Source organism: Syngnathoides biaculeatus, chromosome 13 (assembly GCF_019802595.1).
Source record: "Syngnathoides biaculeatus isolate LvHL_M chromosome 13, ASM1980259v1, whole genome shotgun sequence".
Classification (NCBI taxonomy): domain Eukaryota; kingdom Metazoa; phylum Chordata; class Actinopteri; order Syngnathiformes; family Syngnathidae; genus Syngnathoides; species Syngnathoides biaculeatus.
Window position 1 is genome coordinate 28,956,484 of NC_084652.1, and position 14,438 is coordinate 28,970,921.

Below are 14,438 nucleotides of genomic sequence, written 5' to 3' on the forward strand. Positions count from 1 at the left end.
TTATGAAATTCATCAACACTAATCGACGTAATCTCGTACTTGTGAGCAACGCGCAGAATGAGCCGGCGTCACTTGAACCGCGTGCGGGTTCCGAAGACCGCAGAAGACGTGAGGACAACCCGAAGAGTTCTCCAGTCGAGAGCACACGTTGCCAAGTTCTGTGCTCGTGTACTTTTCTCCATATTTGTACGGAGTGCGCAGCCACGTCGGCGTAGACGCGACGCGGTATTATTCCGCGGGGCCGCCGGGGAGAAGTTTTACAGTCTGGAATGTGCAGCATTTCCCCACAGGAAGGGCGCAAGTCAACCGTCGGCCCACGCCCCGATCTCGCCATCGCACGCGACGTCGGCGGTGGGCCGCACGTTCGCCCGAGGCGTCTCGCGTTCCCGATAATGACATCACGAAAGCCGCTTTCGAGCTTTTATGTTTTATTCGAGACACTTTTACATCCTTCAGTGCCGTTGGACAACATTTCAACATTTGGCAATAGAAAAATACTGAGAGGCACTTTCAACACAAACGTACTGAAGCTTTTTTTTTTTTTTTTTAAACTTTCAATATTCACAATATCGCGAACCTCCTCAAGCAGCACGTCAAAAAATGTACACAGGTGCAGACGCAAAAGTCCGAGCGGGCGTTTCCACAACAGCCACGCGTACGCGTGTGATACTCGTACTCGTGAGTTCTACCGGACCGTACAAACTGGGGCCCGACCAGCTAATATTAGCCCTTTTCAAATCAGAAAATAATTGTCTGACTTTTGAAAACATTTACAAAATACAAGAACGATAAATACATTCAGATAAAAAAAAACTAAAAATCTACAACTGTGTTGCAAAAGTAAAGAAAAGGTCATTTCTTTACTGTTATGAGCACTAAGTGTCAAAAAAAGAAGAAAAAAAAGATTATATTGACTATAGTTTTTTTTTCCAAGTAATCGTCGGATTCATCAGTTATCACAATTTCGTTCTTCCAAATATCACAATCGGTATCGGCCTCAAAAAAAAGTCGGGTCCGAGTACTCGTGAAAGGAAATAAGATGAAGCTTTCTGTGAGTGGTCAGAGCATTTTTTTTCCCCGTTTCTTTATATAGCAAACATATCATGTAAACCTGTTAAAACGTGTTTTATGAGGTGTGCGCAATCTACGAAATCGTTTCTTCTTCCATCTTTCTGTTTTGTGGACTTGCGCTTTGCGCGTCACGTGCAGAATCAATCGTCACTTGGATCAGCGCCGGTTTCGGTGCTCAAAGGCGCCAAGAGCCCCGACTCCGGTCGTGATCCGGGAGGCTCCAAACGCCAAAATTCGTCCGGCTCGTTTTTATAGCAATTGATCAGTAACAGAACAGGTTTCCTTTTGAAAATCAATGTTAGCGATTAGCCACAGGTAAGAAAAACACATTTGAAATATTCTTCAAAAAGGTCCAAAAAAATGGAAGTTTGATGATTCCTTTCGTGAATATGCTAGTGACATTTTTGGAGGCCCAAAAACAAAATGTCCCCAAGTTCTCCTTTGAACATGTGCTACTGATCAAATGATATGAAAACGGTCGTGATTCGGGAGGCTCCAAACGCCAAAATTCGTCCGGCTCGTTTTTATAGCAATTGATCAGTAACAGAACAGGTTTCCTTTTGAAAATCAATGTTAGCGATTAGCCACAGGTAAGAAAAACACATTTGAAATATTCTTCAAAAAGGTCCAAAAAAATGGAAGTTTGATGATTCCTTTCGTGAATATGCTAGTGACATTTTTGGAGGCCCCAAAACAAAATGTCCCCAAGTTCTCCTTTGAACATGTGTTACTGATCAAATGATATGAAAACGGTCGTGATTCGGGAGGCTCCAAACGCCAAAATTCGTCCGGCTCGTTTTTATAGCAATTGATCAGTAACAGAACAGGTTTCCTTTTGAAAATCAATGTTAGCGATTAGCCACAGGTAAGAAAAACACATTTGAAATATTCTTCAAAAAGGTCCAAAAAAATGGAAGTTTGATGATTCCTTTCGTGAATATGCTAGTGACATTTTTGGAGGCCCCAAAACAAAATGTCCCCAAGTTCTCCTTTGAACATGTGCTACTGATCAAATGATATGAAAACGAGGCGACTGGGCAGCGAAGTCAGTTCCATTCAATGGCTCAGCGGGGGCCTCGTCCTAACCAGCAGAACGAGGCCCACGTCGAATACATACAAGACGCCCCCCCCTTACAAAGCTTTCCAAAAAGCTTCACTTCAGGTCATTCAAGTGGTAACAACCGATAATGAGTTCATCTCAAAATCAAAACATTCCTTTACCGTGAGAAGAGCGACTAAAAGAAAAGAAAATGGTGCATCATCCTTCCTCAATTCAAGGAATTTGTTTTGAGATTCGCACGAGCGAGCGCCAGGACGAACGCAACCCGCCGGACGCTCCTCCGAGGCCCCCGCCCGTCGCCAGCGAGAATTTCGGGGTGACGCACGGGAAACGCCCGCGTATGTGTGCGTGCGCTTTTTTTGTTTGTTTGTTTTTTCCTCGTCCGTGGCTAATCTATCGACTTCCTCCTCGCCGGCAGGAGTTGATTCTGTGGCAGTTTTCGTGGCGAGCGATTTTGTACTGGGCCAGTTTGCGGCGCTCGCTACGCCATGATGAGGTGGTTGCTCCTCTCTCTGATGTCCGCCGGAGGAACCAACTCCTTTTTCACGGGGGCCGACGACGAGGCGCAACGTCTCCCTTTGGCCTTGAACAAGTCCGATACAAAGAACGCCTGCGGGGGAACAGAAATACATCTTTGTCTGATTATTTTCGTCGTTGCGTTCGGACGCTTCGGGTTTTTCTCACTTTTGAGTTAGCTAAGGGCGGATTTGTTAACTGGTTAGTCGATCGCAGCGCTCGAAAAAGTAATAGGACTTCAGAAAAGTATGGAAAGTTATTGTCAGGAGAAATGAGAAATTCAAAAGGTAAAATTTTCTACTTTTGCAGCGCACAAGCTCGGTGTTAATTTGGAGCGGGAGTAAAAGATCCCGAGAACTTCCATAATTTATGCGCCACGCCATCTTTCGTTTTTCAAACCTTCAACAATATTGCAAATTGGAGGTGGTGACTCACAACGCAGTAGGCCACCAGCGCACCCTGAAGAAAACCCGCCAGGACGTCGGTGGGGTGATGCTTGTGGTCCGAGACGCGGGACAGGCCCGTGTAGAAGGACATCATGACCAGGGTGAACTGGGTCAGCGGGCGCAGCAGCCGGGCTCCGTGCCAGGTGAAGCGAGACTGCAGGTAAAACTGCACACGGATGCACGAGTGGTGCGCGGTCGGTGGGGGGAATGAACGAGGAGATGAAAAGGGAGGAGAAGGAACTCACCACCAGGTAAAGCATGGTGTACATGGAGAAGGAGGCGTGTCCGGAGAAGAACGACTTCCTGAGGAGAAAAACATCAAGTCAAACCTTTCGGGCAACGAAAGTCAGATCAGATTCACTTGCGAGTTGGCTTGAGCAAACAAATCCGGAATCAAAGGAATCAGATTCACTTGCGAGTTGGCTTGAGCAAACAAATCCGGAATCAAAGGAATCAGATTCACTTGCGAGTTGGCTTGAGCAAACAAATCCGGAATCAAAGGAATCAGATTCACTTGCGAGTTGGCTTGAGCAAACAAATCCGGAATCAAAGGAATCAGATTCACTTGCGAGTTGGCTTGAGCAAACAAATCCGGAATCAAAGGAATCAGATTCACTTGCGAGTTGGCTTGAGCAAACAAATCCAGAATCAAAGGAATCAGATTCACTTGCGAGTTGGCTTGAGCAAACAAATCCGGAATCAAAGGAATCAGATTCACTTGCGAGTTGGCTTGAGCAAACAAATCCGAAATCGGCATTTTTGGATGAAAACAAAATCAAAGTAGTGATTCAGAAAAGAGACGCAATGCCGAGGACTTGCTTTGTTTACATCCGCCGGCGCCGACCGATCAAATGCGTCACAGAGCCGAGCATCTCGGCGAATCTCGGCCGGTGGAGCCGAGGAGCCCCTCGAGGAGCCGTTCGGGGATTCACCACAGACTGACTGCGAAGTGTTGCGGCAGATGACCGATGAAGGCTAGCCAGCTAACGCTAACTGTTGCGCAGTAATAGAAATAAGCAGAAGTTGCCACCCAGCCAAGGTGGACCATTGCTTTTTCCGACGTAGAAAGCCAGACCGGATGCTACGAAGAATCTTTCTTTTCAACTAAAAAAAAAGCATTTTGGTCACAGGGAAAAGATGTTGCAAAATATCTTTGTGTAACTTCTTTCTGATTCTGTGACAAAATCTGCCACTGGGACGGTCTGGACGATCCCGGTGCTGAAAAATCTCCTTGTGATGAATGCGCGCGCACGTATACTTTGTAAACATCCGGCCGGTCTGAAACGTCCCCGTCCGTGCTTCGACGACAACTTTGTCGCCGAGTGTTCGTGTTCGCTGTGGACAAACACAGCGAACGTGTCAACTTTTGTTTGAAGGTTAGGTTGTAACGTACGTTAGTGCCCTCTTCGGAGAAGAAGGGGAACTATGAGACCGGGGGATTCCCCAGTACGCGTTGGCGACGTACCCAGAATTGCCCCGTTTGCAACGGATGCGCATTCGTCGCAAGGAGACTTTTCGTTCGGATCGTCACACCGGGAGGGGATGGTAACTCTTGGATTGTTCATTTGTCCGACAATGACACGTCTTCATTGAGGAATAAAGATCGAGATGCCTTATTCAGTGGACGCTGCCGTCAATGCGAGCGGGGAGAAAGGAGATGGACGTGGCGAGCGCGAGCTCTAATAAGTGGCGGCGACGATACCTGGCCTCCTGGACTCGGTTGTCGGGCCCCTGACACTGGTAGTCGGCGATGTAGCCCAGGGAGCAGTTGATAGCGGTGAAGTCGGGCTTGCACACGTCAAGAAAATGCGGACGCAGGCGGCCCACCGACACTTTGGCGATGTCGGTGAAGGACTGGCTGACGGCGCAGCCGAAGACGAACACGCCCACCTGCTTGTACAGGGCGGCGATGTAGGGGTTCCCCACGAAGGACTTGGAGCCCTCGTTGAGGAAGTAGATCCTGTAGCTCTCTCCCAGGACGATCTGACGGCACAAGTCCAATTTGGTTTGGATCGGGAGACGCTCGGCGCACGAATCTCATCGCTCGGCTCCTTCCTACTATTGCACACGGCGTTATTTGTTGGGTTTTTTTGGACAAGAATCTCCAGATGTTGCGGTGGCGGTTGTCAGAAATGTAGAAACGATTGTTGGGGGGTGCGCTTGAGGAGCCACGCAAAGTGGGACGAAGAACTTGATCGGAGGACGTCGCCAACGCGCTCGGCGTCAAAGTCAAGGATGAGCCATTTATCGGTTGAACATTTGACCATTAAAAGCGATTCGTTACTTTGACTTTGCTTTCAAATCCTTAAAAATATTAAACGCGAGGTGAGTGAGGCACATCCTTCGTGTTGCACATTTTTCAACTGCGAGTCAAGATGGAGTTTATCGTTGAGCTATTTACATTTTTTACACTTGTTTGACAGTCAACAATGCTAAGTTTAGAAACGCTCCCTGACATACCGTGAATAAAGTTTTGATCCCGGCAAATTAGACCCCGAAATATTATTCCTACGGGGAAAACTGTCCAGACTTTTGCTCAACCCTAAAAGTTCAACTCTCAATTGTCCCGCTTTCATCTCGTCTACGATTGGAGTCTAATTATTTCTCCCGACTTTCTGCTGGAATGTGTGTTTATTTGTGCAATTTTCATACCGACGTCGACCTGCAGCTCTTGCACGAGAGTAAACAAAGAAGGGACGACGGACTCGGGCTGGGGGCTGAACTCGTTTTTAACTCACAACTCCATCACGCTCCCCGAAGCCACGCGGACTCTTTTTATCTTACACGGCGGCGATGACGGATGTGGGATCGGCGCGACGAGAGATTGGCAAGGAGACGGGAGAATGTGAAAAGGACAAACTAAAAAAAAAAAAAAAAAAAAACCCCCACACGGGCAGCAAGAAAGGACGTCTAAGGAGGAATGGCTTCGGGGGGAAGTTGGGGGAGGCGCCGCCGCTTCTTATCATCACAAATGCCGTCGGGCCCACGCTCGCTTTTTCGACAGCTCGGGTTTCACCAGCCACGTCGGGGTGTTTTCGCCTTAGTATCTCGGTTTCATCGGACATTCTTGATGAGGGTGCGGAAATAAGTCCCGTTCTGGGAAAGGCTTTGCCGGGGGTTAACCGGCAGGCCCGAAGCGGTGTTGTTCTTTCCACCATCCGAGCCTTTAGGGCCAGCCCACCACCAAGTCTCATCTTGCGTCAATCACCGCGGACGGAGGTCGATGTCAGCCGTTTCTGAAAGGTTCCTCGACTTCTCAAACAAAACGCCGCCCTTTTCACTTGGTCTCAAAATGGAGGATGTGGCCCCTCGTCATCCGCAGCAAAAACGACCGCCGCCCTAAAAGTCGGACGGCGCAAAGGAAGGTCAAGAAGGAGAAGGGCCTTGTAAAAAAAAAAGTGACAAAGCCCCACGCGGGGGGCAAGGCACGCTCCTCGGCCTGCGCCGACAGCTCACCCCAGAAAACGCCGCTCTTATGCGTCTTCCTCTACAAACGGGAGACAAACCCCCCCCCCACCCCCCTTCGTTCGGCTGGGAAAGGCGCAAACGCGTCAGCCGGTTGCCGGCCTCAAATTCAAGCGTCGATAAATCAACGTCCGTCATCACATTGTTCAAAAAAAACCAAAAACGGGAATATTTGAACCCGCGTATTACCCGAGTTTGAGAAATTCATCCACTTCGAAATACTTTAGTATTGGTTGCACAATAACAAAAGTACTTTTATGCATCGCATCTCATCTCATCTCATCCCGATGACATATTAGCATGTTAAGATGAATGATATAATATGGATAAAAATGGATGCTACATTATGACCAGTTTGAGAGAAAAGTATGAAAAATCCTTGAAAGTTCTCGGTATGAACTATTTGAAAATGTCCGGAGAAGCCGCGAAGACTTCGGTGGGGAACCCCCCCCAATATTCAACGTGAACTGAATTATCGCTAGTAGAAGTCGAAGGTGCAAAATTTCGAGTGCAACTCGGTTTTCTCCCACCCGCCGACTTTGAAATTGAGATCCGCTGCTGTGAATATGAGCTGTGCTTATCGATACATTTTGATATCGGGCAGCTTTGAACGCACAAATGCAACGGAGACAATTGTCAGTAGGCGGCGCTAGTAGCAGTGAGGGTGGCGGAAAGAGAGAGAGCGGGTGGTGATGGTGGCATTAGCGAGTGAGAGGACTTACAGACAAGATGGTGATAAGAATGCCAGCGGCGCTAAGCACACCGTCGCTAATGGTGTCTCCGTTTTTGGCCGGGTACTTGATGGACTCATCGTGGCAGTAAAACCCTCGACGGTAAGGCTGAACGGCGCTGGTCTCGATGACCAGGAAAGGCAGGCCGGCTATCGTGAAGGTGCGGCGTGGTGGGCAAAGCAGAAAAGGGTGGGGGGGGGGGGGCAGAGGGAGGAGCCGGGTTAAAGGTCGGCACACGGAAGAGGTCACGAGGCAACACGAGAACAACGTCCCAACGAGCTCAATCCGTTTTGTGGCCCGTCCGCGGCAACAATCGTCGTTGCAAAATGGCGGAACGTTACTTTTCCCGATTATTTTGCCGCTCGTCGCAAAACATTTGTGCTTGGTCTGCTGAATGGCGTCTCGTTCCAAGTTCCCGAGTTGCATTTAAAGCCGTGGACGGCAAGTTCATCGGCTCTCGCCTGACGGATCGTTCCTTCCCTTCAATGTTCGGCAAAAATCGACATTTTCATCTTCTTTTTGTTCACTTGCAGCTGCACAGTGGATCAGATGGAAAGCCTCGCAGTTCTGAGCTCCTGGGTTCAATCCCCGCGTGGAGTTTGCATGTTCTCACCGTGCCTGCGTGGCTTTTCTCCGGGTGGGGACTCACATACCAAAAACACGCGACATACTTTGGACACACTTGTGAGTGCGACTGTTGTCTGTCTCCACGTGCCCTGCGATCGGTCGGCGACCGGTTCAGGGCGTGCCGTGCCCCGCCTCCTGCCCTCCCTGCGACCCTTGTGAGGATAAGCGGCCAAGAAAATGGATGGACGGATGGTGTTCGCTTGCTGTCGGTATAACATTCCTTTCCTTTCCTTTTGACGTAGTCGCCACGGCACGGCAACCAAGCACAAATGGAAACAGCTTCGCGCACCACCTCGAAGAGAACCAGGAAGTGTGCGATCTTGAGCGACGCGGCCAAAGCGTCGACGTCAACTTTCGGGGGCGAGACGAGCCAAGGTCTGAATTGAGATCGCGGCGACGCGCGTTCTCCCGTCGTCCCGCCGCAGCGCAACCCAACTTACGGAGACCACGGGCACAGCGACCCCCACGGCCGTCAGCGCCGCGCCGGACACTGTGCTGCTTTTGTAGGGGAGGCCGATGCTGCTGTCGCCGCAGAAGAATCCTCGCTGGTAAGGCGGCAAGGAAGATTTGTGCAAAAACACAGCGACAAGCATCGCTGCGCAGTTGGGACAGGCGACACCGTTAACACTGGCGGCAGAACATCACGCGCCGATAGTCAACACACACTCGCGGGTTTCAAAAATCCCTCGACTTGAAAGAAAACCATTTTCAGATGATCTGAGGGTGAAGATGGAGAACCAGAAAATGTTTTTGGTCAGCTCAACTTGCTCTTTTCTGTCAAAAGTACTTGAAAAGCGGAGCGTCTCATCCATTTAGCGTCTTTCGCAAGATGAAGAGGCAAAAAAAAAAAAAAAACTTAGTTTTAATCTATCTGCCGACAGCACACAGAGCCATTTGGGAATTACGCCCCCTCCCCCCCCCCCGCCATTTCCCCCTCGAGTTCCCGAAAGGCAGGCGCGGAACCCACTTTGAAACCCGAGCGAGGACTTTGGGCCCAGACGAAATTTTGGGGAAACACTTAAACGGGACGCTGGCGCTTTGGAGTCATTCAAGTCAAGAATTGTGCGAGGCCCGCACATCTGCTCGCGAGGGCCGAAGCCGAGACGGGGAGGGGGCACGATTTGGCCAAACGGCAAACGGCGGAGCGGCCTTTGAAGGTCCAGCTGGCTCGCGAGGGTCCTCGAGAAGGCTCCTTCGGCCTTCCCCGCACATTCTGCAAGATTTTCAGATTAGCGCTTTTATTGTTCATTCACATTCCTCAAAACGTTATCCGGCAGGGAGCTTAAAGCCGGATCTGCTCGGCCTTTCGGAGTTTTTGGGACTGGAAAAACACACACGCCCAAAAAAAACAAGTACTCGGCCCCTTAGAAGTTTGATCGGGTCCGGCGTTGAACACGCCGCGCTGACTCCGGCAAAGGTTACACGACAAAATAAAAAAACAAAACCTTCTGGCGCTAACTGCTGGGACAGATAACGAGGAACAAAAAGTAACTCGACACAAAACTCAAGGCCAGAGAAATTTCGTCACGGGCGAGTCCAAGAGACGGATGATCGAACCGGTTGCTGTCGAACGCTTTGAAAGGAGCTAAGAGGGTTGAAGTCGCCCCGGGACTGCGCGATTGCTTCTTTTCCAGACTCTCCGCTGGGGAATTTTCTTCACCCCGAGAGTCCTCCCTCCGTCCGAACTGTGCAGCATCAGCAGTGAGCGCAACGTCTCGGGATTTTCCCCTCAGCCCCTTCCCGCTCGGCGGCCCGTCCTCGTCTTGCCAGTGACAACAAGGATTGAGGTTTTGTTTTTGTTTTGCACTCGCCCAAACCACCCAAACGAAATCAAAACATTCTTCCACATCGAGCGTCATTTTTTTCGCGGCTAATTAGATCCTCAAGTGCGAAGCGCTTCTCACGTCTCCCGTTTTCCCGTTCGGCGTACGTCGCTGCGTATTTTGGAGGATTTGCCGAAATACCGAGAGGTGTGACCCTTCAAATAAACAGACGCGGATTTTCCAGGGGCAGGGATTCCTCGCTGTCTGGACCTGAAATGTGTACGTCTGAGGTACTTGTGGTATATACTGTATTGCGTGCGCACACACACACACACACTCCAAATAACTGTGTGTGTGGTGTGTGTGGGCCGCACAACCCGTCCCACACACACACCACACGGCTCGTCTGGGCCGCGGTTATTTGCATTCAATTGACTCCAAATGCATTGGATGTGGATTCTCCACCGACATGCAGAAACGACGCATTTTGTTCCACGTTGCCTTTCAGTCGGTCACGTTTTCCCCCCTCCTAATTCTTAAACTTCATCTCGTCACCGATGGGACAAAAATCACGTCAATGGAAATGGGATCAATCCGTGCCAGCCTCCCCCCAAAAATATTGCAATAAGACAAATAGCTGGAAAGCCTTGGCCTCACGGCTCTGAGGACCGGGGTTAAAAATCCCCCCCCGCCCGTGTGGACTTCGCATGTACTCCCCGTGCCTGCGTGGCTTTTCTCCGGGTGTGCACTCCGGTTTTCCTCCCACATCCCAACAACATGCGACATTCATTGGACGCTCGAAATTGCCCCGAGGTGTGATTGCCAGTGCGACTTTTGTCTGTCTCTGTGTGCCTTGCGATTGGCTGGCGACCCGTTCAGGGTGTACCCCGCCTCCTGCCACCCTTGTGAGGATAAGCGGTGAAAAAAATGGATGGATTATTCAGTATTTAATTCCGAAAACAAAGAGGTAAACGTGCCATTTGGAACAACCAACGATGGGCAGGAAAGAGGAACCGACAACGAGGCACACCTGGACAAGTGGATGGATGGAGGAAGCTGATTGGTTGACAAGGAACAGGGACTGATGAGGACAGCGCGGTGGGCAACTGGTTAGCACATCGGCCTCGCAGTTTTGAGGTCCAGGGTTCAAATCTGTGTGGCGTTTGCGTGTTCTCCCCACACCAGCCTGGATTTTCTCCGGTTCCCTCCCCCATCCCCAAAACCTTTTGATCGAAGACTCAAAATTGCTCATAGGTGTGAGTGGTTTTTTTTCTTCTATGTGCCCGGTGATTGGCTGGCGACCAGCTCAGGGTGTACCCCGCCTCTCGCCCGAAGACGACAACCCTAGCGAGGATGAAGCGGTCCAGAAAATGGACAGATGGACGAAAAATATGAACCACAATGAAAAATAATCCAAAGGAAAACACGATTTGCCGGAGGACACTTGCTGCGGTTTCAAAAATAACAAATCGTGTTGAAAAAAAATTGCGGAGGTCCCAGCGGCAAGACGGGGAGGGAAACGTTTCCCAACGTCATCCGAAAGAACATCTCGGCCGATGTTCTGGAGCGGCTGAACCGAGAGCTGCAATCAGAGTGTGAGAACTGAAGGAGTTGAGATTACCCGTTGCGGGCCAGCGTTTCCTCGCTGTGGTTGCGGCCCTTCCAACCGCACGTCTGGCCAGCCGCTTTGTTGACAAGCTTCTCTGTGGATTTGGGGGTGGGTGGGGGGCTCAAGCGGCGCAAACCGCGGAGATTCACACTCCCCGGAGACACAGCGACATTGCTTGGACTCAAAGTCCATCGCCGCGTTGTCTTAGCAACAGCGGGACGACGTTTTCCCACGCAGTTTTACGTTTTGTCTTATTGTGGAAGACTGACCGTCCTGAGCCAAAAATAATGTTCTTTGACTGGCGTCACCCTGAGAGGGTGAGAACAAATGAAGAAGAATAATAACAACAACAACAACAACCCACATTAAATCAGATGGATACAAAGACTGGAAAAAGAGCAAAATCCAGTTTCACGAGGGAACCGTTTGACTTCAATCTGAGGAGGAAAACGACAAGCGCAGGTGCAAACGTTCAGCTGCACGTCATCCTCCGTTTCTTTGCTGGAAATCGCCGCCGTGCCGAAGGTCAAAATTCAAAACATCAGGTCGGAAATGAAACGAGTAAGAATACATCGAGCGGAGGCTGCGAGAGGACATCCGGCGAACTGAAGGGTTCCGGCCGCAATCACGACCTTGAGCCCGTCTGAAACTCCAGCTGCAGTCCGACCCTTTCGCCGACTCCGCAAATACACAGCGAGACATTTCGTGCCAGATGTGCACCCCGAGAGAAGGGCCGCTCTTGAGGAATGCCAGACATTCCGGAAACGATCCCGAGTCGCGACAACAAAGAACCAGAAAGAGCCCCGCCATAAGCGTGCGTTTGATACTCGGCGAGCACTTTTGGGGAGAGAGAAAAGACAAAAACTCTCACCAAAAAAAAAAAAAAAAAAAAAAGGTCACGCTAACCCTTCCGAGCTACATGTTAGCTTCCATCCATTGGCACCGGATCCTAGGCCAACTGTTTAAGGGCGTGCGACACCCTGAACTGGTCGCAGGGCACGTATATAGACACGGACCATCGATCCCACTCACTGAGTGGGAAACGGACCCACGCTGCCTGCCTGCCCGCCCGCACCAAAGGCAGGCGAGCGGTACCGCTACACCATCACTGACCGATGAGCTACGTGACGGGTCAAGCTAGCGACACCCTGACAATAACGTCTTTGGCGTCAAACTCATTTTTGTTGCGAGTCAGAACGTGGTTATTTGGATTTCCTTGGAGGGAACCTGTACAAATATATAAATGCCACGTAAACAACAATTCGATGGCTTGAAAACTAGAAGCAGACTTGGGGGAAAAAAAAAAAAAAGTTACGACGATCAAATGTCTTTCGAAATAGGGATTAGAAACAAATATGCTTGCAATATCTGCAATTGTGTTATTTTCACAAGACGGTCCACATAAAATGATGCGTTGGGCCGGATCTGGCCCCCAAGCCACATATTTGCCGTGTTTGGGCTTTACCGTTTCGACAGTTGTTAAGTCCAAACTCACAAGCCGGGAGACTCGAGAAACATTTAGCCTTTTGGACAACAGCAAGACCTGATTCTGCTCGCGGACCTTCCGTCAGGGATCTGACGCCGAACCCGCGAGGCGGATGGAGTCGTCTTACCCAAGAAGAGGCAGAAAAGGTCCACCCCGACCAGCAACTTGGTGCGGCCGTGATCTTTGCGGCCGCTCGCACAAGCGCCGCCGCTCTTCGTGTCGCCTGCCATACTTTTCTCATAGATCAAGCAGCGTTGCATTTATAAGAGCTCCTCGAGTCCTGCAAATCCACACGAAGGATCTTCTTGGGCTTTGCTTCCCCTTCCGCAAGAGTCGCGCGTCTTACTGGCGTGGAGCAACGGTCACTTGGAGCGTTGGAAGAATCCAGAGTCGCCTTCTCCGCACCATCCTTGACTGGCTTCTTTCTTTCTTTCTTTCTTTCTTTCTTCGCGGCTTCGGGGGTGGCGAGATGGGAGGCTCTGCGAGTCGAGTCCGCCCACCCGAGGGAGGGGGGGGAGAGAGAGAGGGAGAGACAGATAGATAGGGAGAGAGAGAGAGAGGAAGAGAGAGAGAGAGGAAGAGGAAGAGAGGGAGAGAGAGAGAGAGAGAGAGAGAGAGAGGAGAGAGGACCCCACCTCTCAATGAGCGCAGCAGGCCGGCGCGGGGCGGGGCCAGACCCCCCCTTGCAGTTGCAGGAAACTCCAAATTGATTCCATACTTCATATCTGCATTGGGAGTAGAAAACAATGCAGAGCAATCAGCTCGTGAGTAGGACACGAACACTCCACAGATTGGTCGGCAACTCCATCCATCCATTTTTTTTTTTTTTAGCCGCTTATCCTCACAAGGGTCACAGGGAGTGCTGGAGCCTAGCCCAGCTGTCACCAGGCAGGAGGCGGGTGGGGTACACCCTGAACTGGTCGCCAGCCAGTCGCAGGGCACACGGAGACAAACGGTAACACTCACAATCACACCTAGGGGCAATTTAGAGTCTCCAATCAATGTTGCATCTTTTGGGGATGTGGGAGGAAACCGGAGGGCCCACCGGGAGAAAAGCCAGGCAAGCACGGGTGGAACGTGCAAACTCCACACAGGAGGATCCGGGATTGAACCCAGGACCTCAGAACTGTGAGCTCAATATTTTCCAGCTGATCCACCGTGCCGCTAAGATAACAAAATGAAATGTAAATATCGACTATATCTAATATCACAAGTTACATACTGTACACACTCCACTCTCTAGTTACCAAGTACCACCCCAACAAAAAGTACATTATGTACGTCCCTGACAAAAGCATCATGTGCTGCACTAAAACGTAGAAAAAAAAAATAATCCATTCACTTAAAAACAAGCATCTACCGTTAAAAACTTAAAACCATTAACTGCAAATGTATTGAACCTAACTGTACTTTGGCCAGACGTACGGGCCGCCTGCGGCGCTCGCACCACACGTTGAGAAGCACTGACGTAACCGTATTACTACAAATGTTGGATACGATGCAGTGTGTGCAACTGTGTATGAAAGCAAAATTAATCCCACTGTGACAGAGTCAATCAAAATTGATTTGTTTTGGATCAGATTTTACGAGTTTCAATAATGTTTCAGCTGACTGTTTTTTTTTTTTTTTTTTTTTTTAATAGTTGATGTCAGTAAAATGTCAGT

At 50.0% G+C, this 14,438-nt stretch overlaps 1 protein-coding gene across 4 annotated transcripts; it reads right to left on the bottom strand.

Annotated features, from left to right (window-relative positions):
- Positions 1-483: 483 nt before the first annotated feature.
- LOC133510820 (phospholipid phosphatase 3-like) lies at positions 484-13,216 on the bottom strand. Of its 4 annotated transcripts, none has more exons than XM_061839198.1 (6): positions 12,902-13,216; positions 7,281-7,438; positions 4,796-5,076; positions 3,339-3,396; positions 3,083-3,259; positions 484-2,741 (listed from the first exon to the last, which is right to left on the bottom strand). In XM_061839198.1, exons 1-6 carry the CDS (start codon positions 13,032-13,034, stop codon positions 2,613-2,615), a joined length of 936 nt encoding a protein of 311 aa, XP_061695182.1. In that variant the 5' UTR covers positions 13,035-13,216; the 3' UTR covers positions 484-2,612. The 4 variants fall into 4 exon arrangements, with proteins under 4 accessions (XP_061695182.1, XP_061695184.1, XP_061695183.1 ...); XM_061839200.1 differs by lacking the exon at positions 7,281-7,438 and adding an exon at positions 8,357-8,461 and having other exon boundaries at positions 12,902-13,215; XM_061839199.1 differs by lacking the exon at positions 7,281-7,438 and adding an exon at positions 8,357-8,511 and having other exon boundaries at positions 12,902-13,215.
- Between the last annotated feature and the right edge of the window lie 1,222 nt (positions 13,217-14,438).

Bases quoted from the DNA above. Each gene is read 5' to 3' on its own strand.
- LOC133510820 (XM_061839198.1), bottom strand. From the start codon at position 13,034: ATGCAACGCTGCTTGATCTATGAGAAAAGTATGGCAGGCGACACGAAG. The intron at 7,439-12,901 runs GTAAGACGACTC...CCTTCACGATAG, and splicing joins CCTTTTCTGCCTCTTCTTGG to CCGGCCTGCCTTTCCTGGTC. The intron at 3,260-3,338 runs GTGAGTTCCTTC...ATCCGTGTGCAG, and splicing joins ACACCATGCTTTACCTGGTG to TTTTACCTGCAGTCTCGCTT.